A 26,193-nucleotide genomic window follows, 5' to 3' on the forward strand; every position below is an offset into this window, starting at 1 on the left:
AAATTTTTTTAAAGGCATTTTGACTCACAACACCTGTCTCATATACATAGAAGTGTATATTAATAGACTAAAATAAATTCTTGGTGATAAAATTGAGTGGTATTTTTACCTATAGTATAAAATCTTATTAATAGATTATGGATTCTTTTACTTCCTGGCTTAGGAATACATATAGAAAAATAAAAAAGAGGGAAAGACTATGACTTGAAATCCGAGAATTCCGTGATTAGAGAGTCATAGAGTCCACTTTGCTCATCTTTCTCATTTTAAAAGTTGAGGTCCGAAGTGATTAAGGGGAAGTATAACATGCAACAGTCAACAAGGAGGTTATACTAGTGATATTACTGTGACAATTGCACGGGAAAGCCGCACAGTAGACTAGCTCTTGGCATTCTGAAATATCACTAGGCTACTCCTTCTGTGATGTGGGCTCCAATCTCCAGCCTCCTGGAAACAGTCCCTTGTACTCAACCATCCTTTATTGCTTTGTTTAAACCACTAAAGCCATAAACTCCGTGAGGAATTTCTGCCAAAGCAGGTCCCAGGCGTCGGCTTGGCAGGCAGTATGAGGTGCGTAAATCCCCAAGGGGAAATCCAGGCTTCCATCCTCCCCACCAACTCCCTTCCCCCAAACTTTTAATCCCTAACCTCATCTTTTTTCTCCAGTGGTCTGCAGTTCGCGGGTTCAAAGAGATGAGAGCTTGCTTCACTTTCTTTGGACGCTGATTATTTTAAAAACTCACGGCCAAAAATGCGACGGAGTATCCGGTTTCTAGTAAGCCTCTGGGAAAGGTTGTGCAGCTCAGCGGCCTTTCAAGACTAGCTTCGTCTTTTCTTTCTCCTACAAGACTAGTTCAAAGGGAGTCTTCTTGCTTTCGATCTGTATACAGACGGGGATCTAAGTAAAGACTACAGATCTTTGCTGTGTGTTTGTGTGTGTGAGGGGGAAGGGGTACGATGGGAGGGGGCTGGTAGTCTGCCTTGAAAATTGTGAGAGGGACCCGCACGCAGCAGGCTGGACAAGTTGGTGTCACAGCCCGGTGGAGCACAGTGTAAAAATGGGATTTCCATGCAAAGTGTTCCAAAGATTCAACCTTGATCTTCTCCTATGCGGTTTTGACCTTTAAAGATAGAATTTTAGGTTTTCCTTGGATCCTGCTACGTCCCATTTAGCTAAAGTTCACACTTTTGGAGCACTTCTTCATGGTGTTTTGTTCGCTTTCCTGCGGGTCAGGTGAGGTGGGTGGCAGCGTTTGTCTATTGCTAGGTGGGATTTGCAGGCTATAGAAGATAAAAATTAGCATTGCTTGCATCCTAAGACAGCAGGGCCTGGTGAGAGAACGCTTCAGCGCCAACAGCAATTAGCAGTTCGGCTTCTGCACGGCAGCCGGAAGTGGGCTCTGCTGCATTTGGTCCAGGCTGGAGCATCTATCTCCGCTGCAGTGGCAGCGGAGGCACAAGGGTAGCGCGGAAGGGAGTTGGGCGCTGTCCGCGGTGCTGAAAGGCAGATCACTGGTGGGCGCGACAGCTCGCGAGACCGGAGGTCTCTCCCGGGGGGCAGCTGCGGCCCGGCTCCAAGCCTCGCTCCCAGCCCTGCGCGCGCGAGACGCCGGGGCGCGCGGGGTGGGCGGGGGAGGGGCGCGCCAGCCGCCCCCCGCGCCTCGCGCACGCGCGCCGGGCCCGCCTGCCGGTCTGTGACTCGCGTGTGTCTGTGTGTGTGTATGTGTGTGTGCGCGCGCGCGCGTGTGAGAGAGGGGAGAGGGAGAGGCGCGCGAGGGTGAGTGTGTGAGCGCATGGGAGGGTGCTGAGTGTTCCGAGGCGCTGGGACCACAGCGGCAGCCTGCTGGAAACCATCTAGCCGGTCCTCCGGACTTCGGAGCAGGCGCGGGGCGCAGGGCGGCAGCCACCCGCAGGACCTGGAAATAGGGATTCTTCTGCCTCCACTTCTGGTTTTTAGCAGCTTGGTGCTAAATTGCTGTCTCAAAATGCAGAGGATCTAATTTGCCCAGGAAAACGGCCAAAGAAGGAAGAGGAGGAAAAGGAAAAATAAAAAAGAAAGGGTATTTTGTGGATGCTCTACTTTTCTTGGAAATGCAAAAGATTATGCATATATCTGTCCTCCTTTCTCCTGTTTTGTGGGGACTGATTTTTGGTGTCTCTTCTAACAGCATACAGATAGGTAGGTACCCTTTGTGCTCTGCTTTTGAATTGTGCATAATTTGGTGGTAATCTTTGTTCACGGTGGACAAATTAATTCATGTCATGTAGACTTATGTCATACCTTGACTGCATTCCAGATTTAAATTGCCTAGAATATACATGTTTTTCTTAGGATGAAGCAAAGCTAAAAGATTGTGTCTCTGATACAACAGAGGGAAAGGTCTTCTCTTTTCGAACCCCCAAATTTTATTCATTTCGCCTTAACAACATTTTCCCGTTTGTTCAGAGTCTCTTGGGGTCTGAATGCACAGCTTGTGATCACTAGGGAGGGAGAACGTTTTGGCCACCCCTCTGGCCCCCGAGCTCCTTCGTATCTTGACCCCCTCCGTGTCTGGTCTATACCCTTTGAATATCCACCCCCGCTCTCCTGTTGCCCAAGTCCAGGGATGTGTTTATTCGTCCTATTAACGTGAACCAGGGACTCCTGGGCAGTCCCCCGCTAGCGGGCTCCTCTCCTCCCCACGGCCACTGACACTGTCCTCCTTGCTTGGTGTTTGTTCCTTGCAGGGGGGCTGTTTCCCAGGGGCGCCGATCAGGAATACAGTGCATTTCGTGTAGGGATGGTTCAGTTTTCCACTTCGGAGTTCAGACTGACACCCCACATCGACAATTTGGAGGTAGCCAACAGCTTCGCAGTCACCAACGCTTGTGAGTAATGAATATTCATGCCCTTTTGGGGGCCGCACGCGGAAAGCGGGCTGGTGTGTGTGTGTGTGTGTTTCTGCGTGTCAGTGTGTGGGTGTAGTGACTGCACACGCGCGTGCGTGTGACGGCGTCGGGAGAAAGTGGCTGCGTTCTCGGGGACCCCGCTGGCTGACAGTTGGGGGCTGAAGAGGAAGCGAGAGCCAGGGGAGAGTGTGCGCACTACGGAGGGGGGTGTATTGGAGATCGAAGGGGCTTCCTTAGGTTCGGGGTCTTGGCTTGGCTGGAGTCTTCAAAATAAGCCCCCCTCCCCTGCTGGTCTGGTGGCACCCGGCGCGCGGGGAACACGCGGTGCCCCAGGGCGCGCCGTCGGGCTGCTGGGTAGATCCACCGGCCCCGGGGTGAAATCGGCAGGCCTCGCTCCGGGTCACTGTGTGAACCCCGCGAGCCTGTACTCTGTCCCGAGACGGGACAGGTTGTCACACTGGTCCCATAGCCGGTTTGGGGTCGTTACATAAGGCCCGCCGAGGGGTGCAGCGAGGCTGACGCAGCCGGGGAACCCGTGCAGTCCTTCCTAGCTGCCCCGGGAGCCGCAACCTGAGTCCGGGGGCGATCGTGCGCCGGGCACCATGGGCTCTCGCGGGCCGGGGGCTTTGTTCTCAAGTCGCGGGGCTCCCACAGAGGATGCGGGAGGAAAAGGAACTGAAAGAGGTGGCATGCGCCGAGTTTGGAATCTGGAGAAGTAGCCAGCCGATCAGCCATTTTAGTCTTTGCAGCCATCCTGTTAGTCCCAGCGCGGCGTGCAGTACTTGGGGACCCGCCGTGAAGCTACATCCAGGCTTCAGAGTAATAGGATTCAAGCAATTAAGTCTCCGCACGGTTCAGTGGAAAGACCGGCTGGCCCGGGTCCAGGCGCGGCCACCCCCGCGCGGACGTGGGCGGTGCGGCTACCGCCGGACCCCCTGCCCTCTGCCGGCAGCTGCTATCCTGCCCTGCCGACTAGGTTGGGGCGACTCCTTTCTGACTTGATGCTCTTGGTGTTTATTTCAGAGTTGACAGTTTCGCGGGGGGATTTGCAGATGCCTCACCTCCCACTCTGGCTTCCCTGTAAAGGACGGAGCGGAAAATTACCACCGAAAAATCCCAACTGCAGTGTCCCCATGTTAGACAAACAACTGGTTATCATCCCACGTTCCCATGTTGAGCTTTAATCGTATATTCCATGGTTAGTTTGATTGTAGTATCAGGAACATCCTCAGCCCATTTTGAAACTGCCATCAACCCGATGAATGAAGGAATGAAACAACTGTCTTTGATAGAACAGGGGTCATTATTATGGAGCTGTTAGATGCTTAGAATTAAACTGTTTATGAAAGCAGATTTAAGAAGATTTCAGTGCTGTATATTTTTTTTTCACATGTTGATTCCAAGAGAGAAAAGAAACTGGGCATGATGGGAAGGAGGTGGGAGGAAGAGAGACTGAGACTTAAGTGAATTTTCAGTTTTAAAAAAATCTTCCTAAAAGAATGCAAGAATATCTTGAAAAATTTTAGCACGTAGATACACAAAGAAACCGGCTGTAGTTTAATTTTTGAAGGCCTTTATAATTTGACCTATTTATCTACCAGAATTAGATTAGATTATTCATTTCAATTGATAACCAGGTCTCCAGTTGTTTTTTGTTTTTTTTTTTTCCCCGTCTGAATTGTGAGTTTGACACACAATTGGTCTAAATATCCAACTGTTTGTAATTGTATACTAGTGTGAAAATGCTGCGGAAAGTAATGAACCTAAGGCAAGACTAGGATTATTGGGAGGATTTAGGTTTTAAAAACTAGGTGAAAAGAATCGATATCTCTGCGTTTTGAAAATGGTCAATGATGTAGAAGTTCATTCATTGGTGAGAATTATGCCAGGGCCTGGCTGAGAGCAGGGGAGTTAGGTCCCCTGAAGGAAACGAGTATTTCCTCATTCCAAATGCTGAATGACTCTGTTGGGGCTTGTAAAGATTAAAGATTATGGTTAGTTAAGGTTAAGTGACTAGTTTAGGTCCTTAGTCTCAATATTTTTGAATAATTTATTTAATGTAAATTTTATTGAAATAAGATATGCAGACAGAAAATATACACATATTAAACACAGATATAAATACATAAAGTTCCACAGAATGGATACATCCATGTAATAAGAGATGGATTTCATTAGAAAAACAGAAACACAATTTAATTTGCTTGACAATTCTAAACCATCCAAGTGAATGGAGTGAAAGTCACTCAGTTATGTCAGACTCTTTGTGAACCCATGGGACTGTACAGTCCACGGAATTCTCCAGGCCAGAGTACTGGAGTGGGTAGCCTTTCCCTTCTCCAAGGGATCTTCCCAACCCAGGGATCGAACCAAGGTCTCCTGCATTGCAGGCGGATTCTTTACCAGCTGAGCCACAAGGGAACCCCAATTCTAAGAAAATGGGAAAATCAAATCTTCACTGTGCATCGATATTTTGTTTTTCTCAGAAAATAAAGCTGAAATAAAAGGTTGCATGTCTCCATGTCCCAAAGTTGCTCCTTCATGGGTTATTTGATGACACTAAAATAAATGACAGTGAGGATCTGAATGTATTTTCAAGTTTCTGGCATGGGAATTCAGAACCATGGCCTCTGCAACTCCTGTGCTATGAGTAATCTTACAGATTGCTGAATAGAACTAGTTACAGAAGAAAAAATTCTATTCTATCACTCATTGAATAGAATTTTCTGGAGTTGACATTAACTCATCTACTTGACACTTAAAGTTTTTGTGGCTCAATTTCTTCATTCCTTTAGGAATTTTACAATACAGAGTTTGCAAAATGAAATGGAGTGTTTGTGTCCTTTTTTTTTTTCTTTTTTAAACCAAGAGTAATAGAGAATGTAAAATTATTTTTTTTCAGAGGGAGAGATGCTTACATATAAACTGCATTCACAAAGTGAGCAGTTCAGAAATGAGTGGAAATCTCTGATACCAAATTTATTAAAGATGAGTCTTGATCACTTAGATCCTGCTCAAGGCTTTTTCTCCAATGCTTAGCCTTTGTTTCCTTGGCTCCTCAGTCAGGGGAATCCTTGATTCTTTCCTTTATGAAGTGGAAGCAGCAGTGTCAAACATGTAGGTAGCGGAAACCAACCTGACTTTCTCCCATTTCCTACAGAAATTTAAGGAATTCTACTTCATAATTCTACCACTAAAATATGTATCATCAGTCAGAGGTCATAAAATAGCTTGCCCTTCCTTTGAGTTAAAACATAAAAATCCCATAGGGTAAATTTAACCCTGTGTAATATATAAATTTAATGTATTAAGAAAGTAAAATTGTGAATCTTAATAATATAATTGCAAAATAGCAAAGACTTTAGTTTGCTAATTTGATTGTATCCCTGAGATGGAGGGGCTGCTTTGGGGATGCTGAGACTGACATGGCAGGACCCACTGAATGGGTTAAAGTTTTGCAAACGAAATAAGTCATTACATTCTGAACCCAGTAAATGCTGTGCTGGCTCTGAACTCCCTCCCACGCCCTCTTTCACAGTCACAGTGGGATAATTCAAGTACCTACTTGTTCCCATTTGTTTCCATGGTACCTGAGGAAATAAAGACAGATTTTCAGTTTTTTGCCTTCTCCTCTTTCTGCCTCCCTCCCCATTTCCTTTCTTCCTTCTTTCTTCTTAGCTAGAGAGCCTACTAAGGTTTTATTTTTCTTCCCCCTCAAGCCTGCTCCAACTTAAGACTTCAACATGAGAAAGTCCATGAAACCAGAAAAATAAATAACTTAGCATCCGATGTTCAACAGTTAAATCAGTGATGGGCCTCAAGAATTCCTTCTTCCCTCGCTCCTTTCCTTCTTCTCACCTCCCGCTTCAGCGTCAGTGTTTGTTGAGTACCGTCTAGTCATCAGAGAATAAATGAATGCTATTCCTATAGTAATTCATTTTTCCCTAACCTTTCCCCTTAATTCTCTTTCCAATAGTTTTCAAATTCTTATGGGCCTGGAGGCCTTTCCTGTACATTGCCACTGGGTCTTGTCTAAGCAGTTTGGTCTGAGGATGTGATGATATTCTAATCGTTTTTCTACAAAAGCAATTTATTACAGTAACAACATTTTTATGAAAATAATAAATGTGATATTTACACGTGTATGCACATATTGTATATAGGTTAACAAAATCAACAGGTTTTAGGAAATAATAAGCATTTTTACTTTCTAAAAAGTTTTGATAAACTTTAATGTTGTGCTCATTATTAAAACTTGGTTAAAATAAAATTGTCTAAAAGAGCTATGAACATATTTGATCACATAGAGCTTTGGAATTAAAATTATTAAATGTCTTCTTCAAAATTGTTCCTATTTTTTTAATGAATGACTGACAAATAGCTATTAATCTATTTAAAAATAATTTAATACTTTGATATTTCAATTTCATAAAAAATAAATTAAAAATATTAAATTGAAAGAAATAGCAGATGAAAATATGCTTTTTCTCTAAGCCAGTAGATGGAGATGTTGGAGAAAACATAGTTCTTTCATAAAACTGTTGCGCACACTGAATGCCCATTGAAACATTGTAAACACATTTATTTAGAGAAATTGAAAAAATAAATATAAGTGGCATCTGTTTTAGAAAAATTCATTTAAAATGAGGTATTTGAAAAGTAACTCCTAATGCCTTTTAAAAAGAGTGCCTTTGATTTTTTATTTTATTTTTAAAATAGATTATCTTATATATTTTTGTGAATTTGATTCATAAAGAAATTCAGGAATAGCATTGATTATAATACTCTTGGAAGAAAGAATTCTAAAAGTGTATTTTTTGGCTTTTTAACCTTGATTCTTCAGGTGTAATCTATTTATTTTATTGAAGTATATTTATTTTATTGAAGTATCATTAATTTGCAATGTTGTGTTAGTTTTATATGTGCATGCATACATGCTAAGTTGCTTCACTTTTGTCTGACTCCTTGCGACCCCATGGACTGTAGCCTGCCAAGCTCCTCTGTCCATGGGATTCTCCAGGTGAGAATACAGGAGTGGGGTTTCATGTCTTCCTCCAGTTTCATATGTACAGTAAAGTAATTCAGATAAATATATGTATGTATCCTTTTCCAGATTATTTTCCCTTATAGGTTATTATAAAATATTGGTTATAGTTCCCTGTACTATATAGTAAGTCCTTCAGGTATTATTTTAAGGAGTATTTCTTATCATTGCATTTTAGTCATGAATTATTGAGATGTGTATCTGCGTTCATTACACTGATGCTTGCTAAACCTTTGTTACACTTTGCATGAATTTGTCTGTATGTGTGTGTATACTTATATTATAATTATGGATTGTCAGCAGCTATAGTTTGGGTGGGCTATCATGTTCTATCATTCTGTCAAGATAATTACCAAAGCCTAGAGTTACCTATTTTAATGTATGCAAAAATTTTCATACAACCAGAATCAACTTGGATGCTCTTAAGCAATCATAAGAATTTGTAGTGTACCAGAACACAGGACCTTATAACCTGAGGGTAAATCTTTGATTATAATCAATTGGAGGTTACAAAGAATAAAATAGCTCTTTAAATGTAAGAATAATTAATTTGTTGTTGGATTTTTTTGTAGTTAAGCTTTTATACTGCATGTATCACAAGAGAATTTTAGGAAAATCAGGCATTATACTCAACAGAAATTTAAAAAAAATGGCATTGGTTGAAATACTTGGTTTAGGATATGAGAAACTGAATATTTAAATAAAAATGAGTATATGAAACTATAGGAATTTAATAGTAATCAGAATTTACTCTTATGCTATTGCTTTTTGAGGTCTTGCCGACTTCCACCTACTGATTTGAGAAGCCTGGGGCTTTTCCCTTTCATATCAAGCCTTTATAGTGAAGGGGTTGTTGCACCTTGACATTAAGACAGTAGAAGGCTGATTCATGCCAGAGCCTGTATCTTCTTGGAATTTCTTCCCAAAACCACCTTTCAAACTTCCTGGAGCCCTGACCATTTTAGGGAAAGCAGTAGAAGACCAGTTGTTTCCTGGTTATTCTATCACGTGTTGCTGTATGGTTGAATTTTCAGAGTGTATGTGTTTTTTTTTCCCTTTCTTCTTCCTCTATTCTTTTACCTTTTAAAAAAGTCAGCGAAAGTGCTTAATCTGCAGAGCAAGTGCTACTACAAGACGTAAACTTAAACTGAAATGTTTTTTATTTTTTAAGTAAGCAGAGGATATACTACATAGAGCTAAAATCTTGTATTAATAGTAGATTTAAACTTTTTATTGGGATGCTAGTGGCCAGTGGATAAATGTATTTCCTTTCTTCTTTAATTGATTTCTAGTGAAGATTCCCCAGACAAAATTGAAATACCAGATTTTTTTATTATGGCAATTTACATTCAGAATTTCTGAGATTTTCTCTAATGATCTGAATAACTCATTGCCAAATGCCTTAAATGACTATGCCTCTTCCATAGGATAGGAAAAATCATTGTTGAATTAAAATCTACCCACAATTTCTTTCTTAAATCTCAAAATCACCCATAATTTAAAATTTTTCTAGCAATAAAATATTTTTCAAAAAAGATTTCACTAATTTTGGAGAAAAAATGAATCTGCTTCTTACAGTGGTATTTGTTAGTAGTCTAAAACCTATTATTTTGGGTTACTATTCAAAGTATTTTGTCATTTTTGATTATATAATTTATAGAAACATTTAAAATTAACATGGAGAATGAAAACATGCCTTTCTTAAAGTCAGGGTCATGCCACTGTCGGCTTTGTGTGCGTCATGATTTTTAATCTATTAAACAGACTTCATATAGCAGAATTTCTTGGTATAGAATTCTATTTGTTAAATTCAGAATATTGCTATTACTCTACATTTGGATTTTATAAGAAACAATTTCTTTGCTATCTGCCTCAAGTCTTATTCAGATAGAGGTGTGATGCATTTTCATTTTCATCTACAAGTTGGATATGTTCAAAGTTATTATCTTTTTCCCTACGACTACATTGCTTTGTGTTAAAATGCTTTGCTGAAATAAATATTGGGATGATGCAGAAGCCGTGTTGAAGTGGTTTGCCTACAGGACTCTGTTCTCAGTACTCTGAGGGCTGTGGGAGTGTCGGTCATCCATTTTTGTTTGAATTTTTCGCAGAACATGACTGTACACATTCCTTGAATAGCCACAAAATTATCTTATTCTCCCCCTACCCCCCACCCCCAGGATATTGTATGCCATGATTTTCTGTTAATTCTTTCATTTTTAATTAAAAAATTAAAGCTTCAATATTTAATTTTAAATTAATTTTATTGGAGTATATTTGATTTACAATGTTGTGTTAGTTTCAGGTGTGTATGCAGAGTGATTCAGTGTGTATCTATTCTTTTTCAGATTCTTTACCCATATAGGTCATTACAGAGTATTGAGTATAGTTCCCTGTGCTATTCAATAGGTTGTTATTCACTTTAGATTTTATATATGGTAGTATTTATATGTCAGTCTCAATCTTCCAATTTAGCCTTTCCCACCCCTTTCTCTTTGGTAACCATAGTAAAATTTTTACAAAGCACAAAATTGCAAAAATATTTTTTCTTTTAGAGATATTAGACAATGACAAATTTATAGACACAGTTTTTTTATGAACCAATTGCTCTAATATTTCCGCTAATGGGTGTGATTCTTTTATATGTATGCCTTTTTTTTTTTTTTCCATTTCTGTATGGGCAGTTTATCATTACCACTTGTTTTCCAGTAATTTAGCTTTGTCCTATTTTTTATCCTATTGATAATTTGCTTCAGCAAAAATGAAACCCAATTTGTAATTGTAGTTTTCTTCTTTATATATTAACACAATATTTCAAAAATTATCCAAAATGCTTACTACTAATCTGTGGCTTAAAGGTTAAAGACAGTTTTGAAATGTAGAGTCTTGAGAGTTATAAGAATCTTCAACTGAATAGAATAAATAGGTGTGGGAGTCGGGGGTTCGTTATAGGAAGGGGATCTATGAGGACAGAGTTGCTTAGAGTGTTTTAGTTTTCATCTCAACATTTCTCAAAAAATGACACACACCTGTTAGTTTTACTATTTATTTAGATTGTCATACAGAATTCTACTTTAGAGTTTTAAGTATCTTAACACCTACATTTTTTTTCCCGATTCTTATTCTGATATTTATAATATGAGCACATACTGAACTGAATTGAGAAATGCCTGCATTCTAGTGTGTCTATAACACTTTGATAGGGCATCATATTTCTACTGAGCTATTTACCCTTTGTGTAATATTAATTTCAAACTATAAACACTGTGGTATTCACTTACTTTATGCTACTGTAATTCTTACACTCTGATTGAATTTCAGTGAACCTCAGAATGTGCATTCAATGCAAATATTTTTAGTCTAATCTTTATAAATACCAGGTGATACTGATGGAAACGATAGAAATATATTTATATAATCTGAGTATATCTATGCTTATTATGAAAACAGAATAAATATTACCTAATTCTTCATCCCTGTAGTAGAATATGGCCTTAATCAATCATGTCTAACTTCAGCATAAAATTGACTGAAACTCATGTTACATAATTTAAGAAAAGGTTTTCTCAGCCCTTAAAACTTTTGCAGCTTATACTAAGGTTTTGCATTAAAATACTATTCTCTTTCAGAATTAGTATTCATTTTACAATTTCCCTTGCATTAGTATTTGGTCCACTGCAGTAAGACTATGTCAGCCATGTGATTATATATTTTTTATTACTTATGCAAGAATAAAAAGATAGGTTGAGCATTTTGAAATAATTGTTTTTTTCCAAAAGGGCAAAAAATGTTTTTCTTCATTGTAGATTGAAATTGCAAGATTTCTTTAAGTGCGGTGATGGTGTCATGGACAAACAGGGAAATCTGAGAGGCAGAGTAACTTGGTGTAGTAAGCAAAAGAGTAGGAATTTGGAACCGGAAATTTTTTTCTTTTCATTCTCTCTTTGTTTAAGCTTCTTCTTTACCTGGTGTCTTCTTAGTTTGCGTGTCTGCAGTCAGGCTTCTACACTACCACTGAGCTATTATAAAACAATGAATTCTCATCATAATATTACTTCTGATGGACACAATTGGCTTGATACTGTTAACTACTTCCAGAGGGAGACAAGAAAGAAAAGAAGCATTCTGGATCTTTTATAGGCAAAAACACCACTTTCAGGCACTTTATTGCTCAGGGCTGATAAAAAAAAAAAAAAAAAGTCATTTTTGTTAATCATGAGGTAAACTAAAACACTGTAGCTAAAAATATGTAATATGGAAGGAATATACTACTAGAGTTTGAATTTATGAGACTTATAATAAACTTTATCTCCTACATGGTATTCTTGAGACATTGTAAGAACACATCAACTGATAGGGTTTATTTTCAGAACACAGAAAAATTTGTCTTTTTGTTTGTATTCTGGTGGTGACTTATTGTTCTTCTTTAACATCTAGATAGTAGTTTTAACAATCCTAGGTATACATTAAAATGTGTTATCATGTCTTACAAGAATATTTAACAAAATTAATGATACTTCTTGAACAGTATATAAGTTTTGTCATTAAAGTTAATTATGCAAAAAATCATTAAAGCACAGTTTGGGACTGAAATGCAGTACATGATGAGCAGTTTCAATTTGAAGAATAAGGATGATCAGGAAAGGGGAATCAGTTTAGTCAACATACTGGGAAATATTGTCATCTACATTTTAGTGGTACTCATTTGGACTATTTTAAAGATATTCTTTAAAGGCTTCATGTAAGTTATTTGTTGGGAATTGCAGATTTTAAGGGATTGTCTATTTTCAATAATCCAGCTACCACAGAAGTCGCTCCTGCAATTCTCAAGTGGGAGAGGGGCTTCTCTTTAAAATAAAAAAGTCTCTCTTCCCCACAAGAATTTAGCAAAGAAAGTTCTGGAAGTGCCAATCTCCAGGGGTGGTAGGAAGTGTGTGTTTGCTAGTTTTTCTTGAAAGACACAGTTCAATTTAGGACATGAGTTTTCAATTTATTTAGGTCTTATCCTGTGTTTGGGAAGGATTGAAAAATTTCAATCTTGTGTTTAGTTTATGTATGAATGAAATGGAGATATTGAACTTTATGATTCCCAAGCACTTTACTATTTATAGCTTTATTTGTTTTATCAGTTTTTTTATTTTATTTTATTTTTTTTAGTTTTTACTAGTCTGCAATGTTATTACTAATTTTCACATGGAGAGGAAATTTTAGTAACAGAGGCAAGAATTCGGAGGAAGTATCAAGGTGTTACAGAGTTTCAGTTTTTTCCTTTGTCTCTCAGAACACAGGCAAGTCAAAATAATCATCGTAATGATAAATGTGCAAGTGTTTTGTGTACAAAATAAAAGACATTGATTCTTTGTAGTTTGCAGCCATGGTATCATAAGACACAAAGTAGCATTAGTCGAATCTGAACTTGGAATGAAATTCTGATCTTACTGTTAGATGTGTGACACTGGACAAGTTTAATGTGGTCTAAGTCTCTGTTTCCACCTTTGTAAAAAGGAATCATATGTTATAGGACTATTTTGAACATAGAGAATAGGCATAAAAGACTATGTGTTTGGTGCATCTAAGTGCGTTGTAATTAGTGGACTTTATCACTTTCTCTATTGGGGTGTTTGGATGGCTTTGATAAACACTTGTTGAGGACAGAGAAAAATGCACTTCTAGTTTCTTGCTGGAATCTTCTGTTTCTTGTACACCTGGGCAAGACTGTTTGGTGACAAAGGAGAAACCAACGAAGCAAACCACATAAGTCACTTAAGGATATGTTTAATGCATTGAAAGAGGAGAATGGTTTTCAAAAGCCGAGATGCTGAAACTCAAGCAGTATCACATCTTTTCTTTTGTCACATGCCACTTCCTTGAGGATGTTCAATAATTTGGAGCTCTTTCATCCCCGGTGAATCTTGCAGCACGTAATTAAGATACGTCCACACATTGTCTAACTGCACATTTTATATTCCTCATGGTTTATTTCACCTAATTAATCAAATTGTATCTATTTAAATGAAAAGCAGATGAGAGAATACAAGCTTTAGAACCAGGGTTTGAATCTGATTCGCAGCTTTGTGACACAAAACATGTTTTATTTTCTGTTTGTGGAATAAGGCTGTTTCCTCATCATGTAGGTGTCATTATTGGGGATTTAAATGAGGAAATAAGTGCTTTGATTAGTTTGTCATAAGTGATCCCAATATATCCTTCTTTCCTGTATCTCAGCCTTTTACAGTGAATGGAAGAGTGTGCTCAGATTAGTGGAGGAGAATAACATGGAGATCATTGCCTTCAGAGAGCTTATATATTTGGTAACTTTACATTTACGTATAACTTTTATCTTTTCAAAACACTTTCATAGCTGTTTGGTCTTCACTGTAGCTCTCTGCAGTTTATAGGATAAATGGAATTATTGTTGTTCATTTCTAGATGAGAAAGCAAATTTAGGTGAGTCCTTCTAAGCTGCTCTAAATTTGTGGAGGAACTTCTTTTACTTTATTTTTTTTTTATTGCATAGGTGCCTATTTGATTTTAACTTACTATTTTCACTTTTAACAATAGAAAAACATAAAAGCACACACCACCACATTTTAAAAAATAGTTGCTTAGTATTCTCTTGCTTAAGTTTCCTTGCTTGGGTCATTTCGATTTTTTTCCCATTTTTTTTCATCCCTACGAATATTGCTCCGGTGAGCATTCTTTATGCCTTTACCTCAGTTTGTGGATATGTATCTGTGGAAAAATTCCTGGAAATATAAGTGCTGGGTACATTTGGAGTTTTGTTGGGCATTGCTCGCCAGGAAAGCTTGTGCTCATTCAAGAGAGCTGAGCTGAGCTTCCGTGAACCTCCCACTTGAGGAGGACAGGTTTCCGATGCCCCATCACTGTGCTGCTCCTGTCTGTTGCGTCCACTCTAGTGATGGAACCCTCTTGCTAAGCTGCTGAACTGGAATTAATCAGAGGTAAGATCTTGGCCAAGTTTTAGAAATTCGGCTGCGGGCATCAAACAGAAGGACTCAAGACTCTGCCTGGAATGCGCTCTCTCTGTCCTCCTTAGACCAGCTAGTTGGATGACTACTTTGGCCCAGCTCTGGGGAAACGTCTCTTAGAAAAAAAAAGTTGTAGTTTAACATCTACTATGTGGCTGTCTCTGTTATGGGTATTGAGAATATAAAGAAGATTAAGTTGTAATCCATGTCCTTGAAAAATTTATATTGTAATTGCTGGAAAAAAAAGTTTAAAAATTCACTGGGCATTGCTATGCAAAACAGGTGTGCACACTGTTTTACTGAAACAGAGAAATCCAATTCTGAAAAGAAAGAAAATTGGTAAACGTGGTAATGCACTGCTGAAAATCTTGGCCTTCTTCAGGAAAGAAGTAGAATGGAATTGGTAAGAGCATGGTTTCTGAAATCAAAAGACAGAATTCAAGTCTAACTTCTAACTCTCATCTTGTAAGGTAAAGCAATGATAACCATATTACTTAGCATGTATAAAATTTTCTATCCTTTCTGACAACTTTGAAATAATAATAGTATCTACAAAATAAAGTTTGATAATGAAAATTACACATAAGCATCTGATTTTATAGTTTAAATATGTGTACTCACTAAATCATAGCCTTAAAATGTATTTTGAAGAAAACCAAATTCAATGACAAAACAATTGGAAGAATGGAGACCTGCTTCCTTTCTTCTTTTCTTTCTTCCTTTCTTCCCTCTTTCTTTCTTGCAGGTTTTAGAATATTAATTTTTTTTTCAAAAATCAACAAACAATCAATGCTGCTGCTGCTGCTGCTAAGTCGCGTCAGTCGTGTCCGACTCTGTGCGACCCCGTAGACGGCAGCCCACCAGGCTCTGCCGTCCCTGGGATTCTCCAGGCAAGAACACTGGAGTGAGAAAGAGTAAATACATCTGCTGCAGCCTGAGTCAGAGTTTTTCCCAATGTCGGATGGCAGTGTAGCCAGTATATTAAAATAAGCAGATTGGGTGTGATATGATGGCTGCAAAATTTACCAGTTGTGTGACTTTGTATGTGTCAGTTTAACTTTCTAATCCTCTTTCTTCCTCTGTAAAATGGAGATTATTATAATACCTGCCTCATAATGAAATTGTCAGATTCAGATGGTAATCACTGCCCTATATAACACAGAGATTGATGCTGCTAATTTCACTGATTTCCAGTCCCCTGAGTGCATATTAATTATATACACTTAGCTCCATCCTTGTAGATTCATGGAAAGGAAGTAGCTAAGGAGATCTAATAGAGCTCGCTATGTAATTTTCAAATTAATAAGCTTCTTTAATATAACCATTTGAGCTAAGAGTGGAGACTAGAGCTTTATTGTTCTCATTTTTAGAATACTAATAAATATGCACAAGAAAGAATGACGGTGTTGGTTCTCCATGATGAGGGTGATATCAGACCCACGACTGGCTCTTCCTGTTGTGGCCTCTTCCATGTGGTTCAGTCCTCTGCCTCTTCATGCTGCTCAAGAGGCCCTTGGTCACGTTCCCAGGAAGTTCCTGCCTCAGTCTGAATAAGGGAGGCTACTTGCCTGTTCCCTGTCTGTCAGAAAGGTCTTGAAATTGAAAATTTTTCAAATAGTTACCTGTCCAGAGGTTACTTTCTTTGGAGAATGGAAAAACAGTTTTCGGGCAGATGTAATCTCTGAAAATGAGTAGAAGTGAGGAAGTCCCATGAATGAGTTATTTTCCTGGTTTATAAACCATTCGCTCCCTCACTCTGTGTTGTCTTCCCTTACTCTGAGCCTTCCTCGTGTTGCAGAAAACAGTAGCGTGGAGACTTTTTCATGTAGGATGGTAAGAAGGTGGGTCAAAATTACTCTTTTAAAGCAAAGGCATGTGCTTATAAGATATGTTGCATTGGTGACTGGATTTGGGCCTGAAGTAGGAAACATTGGGAAAAAAAGTCAAATGCTTGTCTTCAGGATGCTTCCATCCCCATTGCTTGTGTGCATCAAAATCCATTGCAGGATTCTCTTCTTTCTTTACTGTTTCTCAAACTTTAGTAGGAAAGGAAAAGGTAAGTGAAGTCACTCAGTCATGTCTGACTCTTTGTGACGCCGTGGACTGTAGCCCACCAGGCTCCTCCGTCCATGGGATTCTCCAGGCAAGAATACTGGAGTGGGTTCCCATTTCCGTAGAACAGGATAAGTTTCCATTTTGGAAATTATTCATGGGTGCAGAATTATTTTTATGGCAAAAGTAGAAGTAATTAATCCAGTAGAAAATCCACATGATTTTCTTATTATTTTAGAATGTGAAGAATAGTCATTGTTTCCAGGTCATTTGTAAATATTGTCCTATAACTTGGAACTATATTTGAATCAAAGTGTCATAAAGAGCAGAAATGGTAATTCTAACAGTTATGAAGAAAAAAGAGATGGAAGCTAAAAAGCCATTGTCTTGCACACTGACTTAGAATATGTTATTGAAAATGGGGTGATTAAATGAGAAATTGGTGATATTAATGGTGGTGTGCATTTCAGATCTTTTAAAAGCAATTTTAATTTTTGAATCATGTTTGGAGATGATAATATACATTTTGTTTTGCAAGTTTTTCTTTTTTTGCCTTCTCTGCCACACGTTCTTCAATTTAGTTTGAAATATCATGGAGACACTTACACCTTGCTAGTTCTCTTGTAACTATACACATAACTATTAAGAGTTTGAAAACTTCAAGTGACAAAATCTTGAATATCTGAAAAAAAAAGATTTGAGTTTAACATAGAGAAAAAAGTATATAAAAGGATTGAAATATTTGTTAGCAATAGCTTTTAGGTATCGTGGGTGATTTAAACCTTATAACCTGCAAAAATGAGAATTTAGATTTTAAAGGTTTATGTTTTGAGATTTAAACCATATGAAATAAGTAACTCATAGTAATCTTTAAACTTTACAAAAGGGGTATAATAATTACTGTTGATGTCTCTTCTCCCCTAATTCCACTTCTCTCCTAATTCCACTTCTCTCAGATAATGATCATCAGTGGTTTACAGAAATACTCGTATCATAAACACACTGTTCTTGCTGTATCTTGGTAATTTCCTATGCTAACATAAATTAGAGACCTCTTTTATCTGCACGGTTTCCTCCTTCTTTAGGGTTCCCACATGGTATTCTGCTGTTATTCATTCTGTCTTTTGTTGATAACTTTCCAACGTTTCCTGACTGTATTAATAATGTGTGCAGATGGGTTTGCAGAATAAATTTCTATGAGTGGTATAATTCAGTCAAAGGATGTTTGCATTTAAAGTTTTGCTGAATATTCAAAAAGATACACGATGTACATTCCTACCTAAAGCTCAGGAGTGTGCCTACTCTCACCTGCTCTCAGGAGTAGCGTACAATGTTGACCTTGTTTAGGCTTTGCTATTGCTATTCCACTGCTTAAATTTAAAATGAAAAGTTTTGACTGAAGTTAAATATTTCTTACCACGTTATTTGCCTTATATAAGTGTGTGTGTGTGCTTGTGCTCAGACTTTGCCCATGTTTCTCTTGGGTTGTGGCTCTATTTATTATTTATCGATATGATATCCATTAAAATAATATGTACTTGTCACAAGTTGTCACCATCTTACCCAGTTTTTTTAATTGAAGTATAGTTGATTTACAATGTTGTGCTAATTTCCGCTATAGAGCAGAGTGACTCAGTTATATAGGCATTCTTTTTCATATTCTTTTCCATTATAGTTTGTCACAGGATATTGAATATAGTTCCTTTATCCATCCTATATATAATAGCTTGCATCTGATAATCTCAAAGTCTCAACCTATTCCTCCCCCACCTCCTTCCCCCTTGACAACCACAAATCTGTCTTTATGTCATTTTTCTTTTAATCTGTTCATGATTTTTTTTTAAATCATATTCCTAAATTTCTTGTAGTCAGATTTAGAGATTTTTTATTTTATTGCTTTAAGATGTTTGTGCCTTGCTCAGAAAGCTTTTTCCCATTCAAGGTGCTTTAAAGAAAAAGAACTGCTTTTCCTTTTATTTAATACCCATCCTATTTTGGTTTCAAGAGTGAAAATGAATGTTTCATCTGGATTTATTTGGTATAAATGCTAAAACAGGTATATAGCTTCTTTCATAAATTTAGCCAAATTTCACAGCCTATAAACAATCTAATTTTCTCCCTGCTTGATTTGAAATGCCACGAGAAATTCTAAATTGTTCCTCAGGAATTTAAAGACAAACAGAGAACTTATACAGAAAACAAAATAAATAAAATTAAAACTCTATTACAGGCAAAGGAATGTAAATTTTGTAAGGTACTTGTTTCCTGAGTAATGCTGTCTCTATAAATTGTGCTTCTGTGTTGTTGTGGTCTCAGATCAACAAAAAGGATGTCAGACTCAAGGTTCACTGAGCCCAGAGGGATAAATAGAGGACTGTGTTATGCTTTTGGCTTGTGTTGCAGTACTAATATCACTTAAATGGACTGCTGGTTTGTGTATTTCTTAACCTATTTCAAGGCTTGAGTAATGGGTTATGATTATTACTTGGTTTTTGAATGTCACTTAGAAGACAACTTAGTGTAAAATTCATGTGTTCACAAATAAAATATTAAAACTAGAGACTGCAATGCAATAAAGGTAAAGGAATTCAGATGCTTATGGTTTTATTAACTAATATATAGTTGCAGCCTCAGGTTGTCTTAAAAACTAGTTATATGGTCTCTCTAAAGCCAGTATCAAGCAATTTAATTTAAGGTATAAATCTGATTTAAACTGGAATACTAGATACAATACTAAACTGTTACTTTCATCAATAAATAATTTCAATTTGCCTTAAGGTGTATGACATGCACTGTGTATTTTTGTCCAAACATCAGGGAATTTGTATATCTTTTCATGATAACATTTTGTGGAACTCTGAACTTAATGTGGCCTTGAAGTGCCTTTCCATGATTATTAAAATGGAAAGATTCTGACTTTCAAGACAACAGTTTCATAAAATGTATTTTATAATTTCTTTAAGATTCTATTTATCTGTTTATATTTATAATACCCTTTGTTCAATAGAAAAATGTTACCTGGGTGAAAATATATAAAAAATTTTTTGCACAGTGTTAATTTTTTATGCTAATACTTTAAACAAATTGAATATTTTGCAAAAGTTGACTTGGTGTCTGTCATCTCTTACAACATTCCTAAAGGCAGAGGAAAGTAAGAAAAAGCCATTTGATGCGAGGATACTAAAGATGCTGGTGTACCATGAAGGGTGTCCATAATGCAGTTTTAGCCTTATAGTTGAGCAGGACCAAGGTATGCTAAGCAGAAAGATTTTTCTAAAAGATTCCATGAAACATAGACCCTCTTCTTTTAAGGGATGACTTCTGCTTTTCTTGGTGTTTTTTGTTTGTTTATTTTACTTAACACTTGTGTCTAAATGGAGAATAAAATATGTCATAGTAACTTATTTGTTTTGATTTAAGAACCTCAATGTTTGATTTACTTTTCCATTTAATTTTCTTTGGTGGTGGTGGTTTAGTCACTAAGTCATGTCCGACTGTTGTGACCCCTTGGAGTATAGCTTGTCAGGCTCCTCTATCCATAGGATTTTCCAGGCAAGAATACCAGAGTAGGTAGCCATTTCCTTCTCCAGAGGATCTTCCTGACTCAGGGATCGAACCCAAGTCTCCTGCACTGCAGGCAGATTCTTTACCGACTGATACCAGGGAAGCCCTTAATTTTCTTTGGCACATTCAAATGTCAAAGCACTGTGTAACCATATTTGTCTTGTTTCCATTCACTTTTATTTATGTCTAAGTTCTTCTCAAGTTGCTTGTGCATCATAATGTTTCTCAGGTGAATTTAAATCTTCCTCCAAAATTAATATAAAAACTTTATGGAGTTCTGAGTAGATAGTTCTTTTAATTCTAAAAGTACTTATTAAGGTGGAAAACTTGGAAAACACAAAAGAAAAGAAAAATCAGTATTCATTTTACTCAAGGAATAACCATTCGTTAATATTTACCCGTGTTCTTTTGTACTTAATGTCATGCCCAGATCTTTTTGATGGTAGTAAAGCCATGTGTAAACTTAATTTTCATGGCTTTGTAATATTGATCTGTAGCTTAATTAGCTCCTATTTTTACAGATTTTGTTTGAATCCTTCTTTTATCCATATATTGCTACAAATGAAAATCATCTAGTATGTATTTTTCTTCATTTCTGATGACTGAAGTATTATGACTGGATAAAAGGCCATCAAGCACTTAGTTAAGTATTTCTGATTAACACAAAGGAAATCCACACCAATTTATAAGCCTATCAACAGTCTATGAAAAGCCTAATCTCTCAGACCCTCAGCATCATTGTTATTTTTAATCATTTTTATATATTTCATCATTAAAAGATCCTTCTTGTTATATAAAACAAATTTCATATTAATTACTCATTTATGTTTCTTTTTTCACAACAATCTTATACCCAATTTTCATTGCCATCTTGGTATTCTTTCCCATTGAATGGTATGAGTTATTTATTCAAGATCAACATGGCAGGGAGGTAAGGGGTTGTTAGGTAGTTGTCTAGCCAACAGTTAAATTCTCTGGCTAGGACAAGGACCAGGCCACTCATCCCTTTCATTGGGTAGAGTTTTTCACATGGTATGTCCAACTCCAAGGGAGTGGACAGTACCTGCCCTTGTGTCCAGAAGAGGAGAAGATTTTTAGTGTCTCCAACAGATAAGATCTCTTTGTCTGTCAAAACCTGCTTTGTTTTTGCCTTAGTTTTATTTTTCCTTTCAATTTTGTATAGGATTATTTTTAAAATGTTATTTCAAAGTGTTTTTTGTTTTGGAATTTCTTCCCCCACCGCCAGTATATCTACACGTTTATAACTTCTAATCAAATAGAAACACAGAATGGAAAACAATTTACCTTTGTGTTTCCTTACCTGCCTGTAATCTCTTCCCTAGAGATGACCAGTTTTAATCATCACTGTCATTCTTCTGGTGGTTAACTTTATATTCATAACTACTATATCATTAATTTTATATTTCTGTTTTTCATTATAGTTTGTATTAATATACTCGAAACCATATTTCTTATTTCGAGAGTTAGAGATGTTTTTTTTCAACTGCCTACCTTATGAGTCGATAACGTTGTTGAATCTAAATTAGGAATATTTACATTCTGCTCTGTGTTTAATAGGTTTTACATGCATATATTTTATATATGTTTATTCTAAAAGCTCAAAATTAGATAAGTTATTTATATAATGATCTATTGCTATTTGGGGCTTCCTTGGTAGCTCAGACAGTAAGGAATCTGCCTGTAATGCAAGAAACTGGTTTGATCCCTGGGTGGGGAAGATCCCCTGGAGAAGGGACTGACTACCCACTCCAGTGTTCTTGCCTAGAGTATTCCGTGGACAAAGGAGCCTGGCAGGCTATAGTCCATGGGGTGGCAAAGAGTCACACGACTGGGTGGCTAACACTTTCACTTTCATAGCTATTTGACTATTTTTTGTTGTTGAGCTTTTTTCTTTCCTGGATATTTGAAATCCCCAAATTTCCTCTTGCATGATGTATCCTTAACATATCTGTAGGCTCTTACTATTGTATATCTGGTTCTTGAAATCTAGTCTTCCAGAGACTTCCATCCTCCTTCTCATGTAGCCTGGACTGACTGCCCTGGATCCTTCTGTGCATTTGACACTTGGGATGGCCAGCCATCTTTCTGTGGTTGACCATGTTTTTAACTCTTGGCTTATTTCTTCATAAGCTAAACCCATTTTTCTTTATCTTTTATAATAAATTTGTTACGACAACTTTCTAAAATAATGAAACTTCATAACTTCATTCTCTCTATACACACACATATATGCACAAGCACACACATGCACAAACACACGTGTGCATGCGTGCACACACACATGATATAAAAACCTTGTTGGATATTGATTTCGCACATATAAATCACACCTTCTTAGAACTCAGAAGAAATTTCTACACATTTTTTATTATCATGTGTTGTTGTACCCTGGTTCTTTTGGGCATTTATTATTTCCTTTTTGAAAGCTTTATCTTTAGTCTCCTAAAAAAAATCACAGTGATGGTCCCAGATGGGTATCTATTTCCCCATCATATTCAATATTCAGTTTGAAAACAGACTCCTATTTCAGATCCAGGACATTTTTAACCAATATTATTTAGAGGATTTTCCCTCCATTTTCTTTATTATTTCTTTATAGATAGGTTTTTAGATGACTTTTCTTATCTAAGTTATTTAACGTAACATTTCAAAGGTGAATATTTGAAAGTAGGCCATCCATCAGATTTTTTTCATGAAACTATACTTTGTTAATATAATGCTGCTAAAAGAAATTACATAGTATTTGTTTGGCTAAAGATAGCACTAGCCACTTAATGAGATTGTCTTGAACAGTTATACCCAATAATACTTAACCAAACATCTGCCTTTTCCCTGCCTAGTCATTGCATGGCTATATGGAAATGTAGCTTTTGTGGAATTTTGAAAACAATAGAGAATCACTGGGCTAAGGGAAACATTTAAAAGTGATGATAAAAACAATACAAAAGCAAAGACTGAACTTTAGAATGAGGAAAGTAGATGAGCAGGTGAAGGTGAGCAATGATTTAAATAATATTAGATATTTGATTTGTATATTCCACATTACTGGCTCTTATTTTTGTCTTGTATTTAATTATAAGGCTTTTTTTTTACCCCTTCTTTGCAGCAGTTCTGTAAAATCTGTACATAATTGACCCTTTATATCTGCTGTTCCTATGTCTGCAGATTCAACCAACCAGGGATCAAAAATATTTGGAAAAAAAAAGTTAAAGTTCTCAAAAGCAAAACTGAATTTACCTTTTATGGGCAACTACTTACATAGAATTTGCATTATAGTAAGTACTAAGAAATGATTTAAATTATATGGGTCTGTAGGTTATACACAAATACAATTAATACATATTTTATACAAGGGACTTGAGCTTCCTTAGGTTTGGGTATCCAAGGACCAGTTTCCTGTGGATTCCAAGGGACGACTATATTCACAATCTTCATCTTTGCCATCTCCTTCTTTTGGGAGAGCCTTTCTATTTTGCTAGCATAGTTGGATCTTTTATTAATATATCTCTTTGATATTTCATCATAGGCATATGGCTTTTGAATTTTGACAGTGAAGATTACTGTCAACTTTATTTCTAAGATCTTAACTCTAAAAATGAGCCAGGTTGAGGCTTCATCTATGTTTTACCAGATACACCACTAGTGATCAAATATGCTAAAAATATTAGGTAGAAAATATACTAAGTATTTGAAGAAAGAAATTGATTGATTTGAAGAAAGAAATCGAAGAAAGAGAGCCCTGGAGATTTAGGGGTTTTATTTTAATTGTTAATTTTTCCTTTTTCTTGGTGATAATGGAGATCCCTAGCTTCAGAAAATGAAAGAACAACTTTAATGACTAGGTAACTGCATGAATGATGCATTTCTGGCTGGGAGAAAATACAATTCTTGAAATATTAATAATATATTTTCTGGTAAAATTCAGGAAGGCAGATTTGAATGCTTTCTGATGATAGAGGCTCTGCTGAGATTACCAGTGGCACATAACTCTTCAGAAGAGTATAACACTCCTTTTAGAAAAGTATGGTTGATTTTTATTATTCACTGTAGTTGTTCTACAAATCACTGTGAACACTGAATTAGTGAAAACTGACTATTGCCCCTAGGATGTATAGAACCTCTGGTCACAACATTTTCATCAATTGATCAATACATGACTTTGATGTGTTTCTCTGTTTCAGATACCTTATTGAATATATATTGTTGATGCCCTAATATTGAACTTGTGGCCAGAAGCACTATAACTCACACCTGGACAAAGATGAAATAAGAGTCAGTAATGTGGAATGCATAAACCTAATACCTAATGTTATTGAAGTCATCACTCACGTTTACCTGCTCATCTGTTTTCCTTATCCTACTGTTCAGTCTTTGCTGTTTGTATTGGTTATATCATTACTTACAAATATGTTTCTCTTATCCCAGTGATTCTCTGTAGTTTTCAAAATTCCACAAAGGCTATATTTTCATGTAGCCATGCAATGACTAGTTAAGGAAAAGGCAGATGTTTGGTCAAGCATGATTAGGTATAGCTATTCAAGATAGTCTCAGAATTTGTTGCCTTTCTCTTTAGCCAAACACATACCCTCTTGCTCTCAGGAACGCAAGACTTCAGCACTGTGCTTGGGGCCATTTTAAACAGCACAGGCGCTCATAAAAAGTGCAAAATGAAAAAAAAAAAAAAAAAAAAAAAAAATCTTGGCTCTACATAAACTGGGAAAGAGACATCTGTATATATTATAAGGGCTGGAGCAAGAGGCAGTACCATCTTATTTGACCTCAGCTGGGCAACCTGAGTATTGGGCGACCCCTCCACATACCTGTGAATCACTGCAAAAGGACTGCAGATAGTAACTGTGTGTGTGTGTTAGTCACATAGTTGTGTCCAACTCTTTATGATCCCGTGAACTGGGGTTGCCAGGCTCCTCTGTCCATGGAATTCTCCAGGCAAGAATACTGGAGTGGGTTGCCATTTCCTTCTCCAGGTATTGATTAAGGGTTTATAAACAGATTTGAGTGAGTAGGCAAAGTTGCACATACAAAATTTGTGAATGATGAGAATTGACTCTATTTGTTTGATTTGAACCAGTTTTGGCAAGTCAAATGGCTCTCTATGTCCTCTGGTAGTCTGCTAAGGTTTAAAACATTTCACCCAGCTTTGAAATGTTTGTAAATACCTATGCTGATAAAGCACCTCAGGTTTGAAAGGATAAGAAACCAACATTTCTTTAAACTCTGCTGAAGGAGTCGAAAGGAGAAGAAAATACTTTTTCTTACAAATTCAAGTTCATGATGGCATAGCTGAAGGACAAACGTTTTATTTTTCTTTCCTTAATAAATGTCCCCTAAATGTGAAAAGTCTAAAGCACTGAAGGGCATTGAGCTCCTTTGAAGTGTTGAGGAAGCAATCATTCTTGCGAGTTGGGTCGTCCTGGGTTATTTTCCACTTGTGTTTCACCAGGCTTCTCACCAGGAAGGTCAAAGTGCCAAAGGAGATAAAGAAAAGGTGGGAGGTGATGATGGTTGTGTCCGCACACCATGTGCACATGATTTGGCTACATGGGGTGATGGATTCAGGCTTCACATGGGCTTTATGGAATCTGGTATGTCTCCTGTCTCTTGTGAAGGATGGTT

At 37.2% G+C, this 26,193-nt stretch overlaps 1 protein-coding gene across 4 annotated transcripts in view; it reads left to right on the top strand.

Annotated features, from left to right (window-relative positions):
- The first annotated feature begins 1,691 nt into the window (after positions 1 to 1,691).
- The window catches only part of GRIA2 (glutamate ionotropic receptor AMPA type subunit 2), a 180,685-nt gene continuing 156,183 nt past the window's right edge, over positions 1,692 to 26,193 (top strand). For all 4 annotated transcript variants that reach the window (XR_006341089.1, XM_043902288.1, XM_043902287.1 and 1 more), the window contains exons 1-2: positions 1,692 to 2,179; positions 2,728 to 2,868. Coding sequence is in view for 3 of the 4 variants with exons in the window: in XM_043902288.1 (XP_043758223.1) it covers positions 2,092 to 2,179; positions 2,728 to 2,868 (229 nt within the window). In the remaining variant the exon portion in view is untranslated. The remainder of the gene's footprint in view (positions 2,180 to 2,727; positions 2,869 to 26,193) is intronic.

The sequence above is a fragment of the Cervus elaphus genome, chromosome 5, assembly GCF_910594005.1.
Source record: "Cervus elaphus chromosome 5, mCerEla1.1, whole genome shotgun sequence".
NCBI lineage: Eukaryota > Metazoa > Chordata > Mammalia > Artiodactyla > Cervidae > Cervus > Cervus elaphus.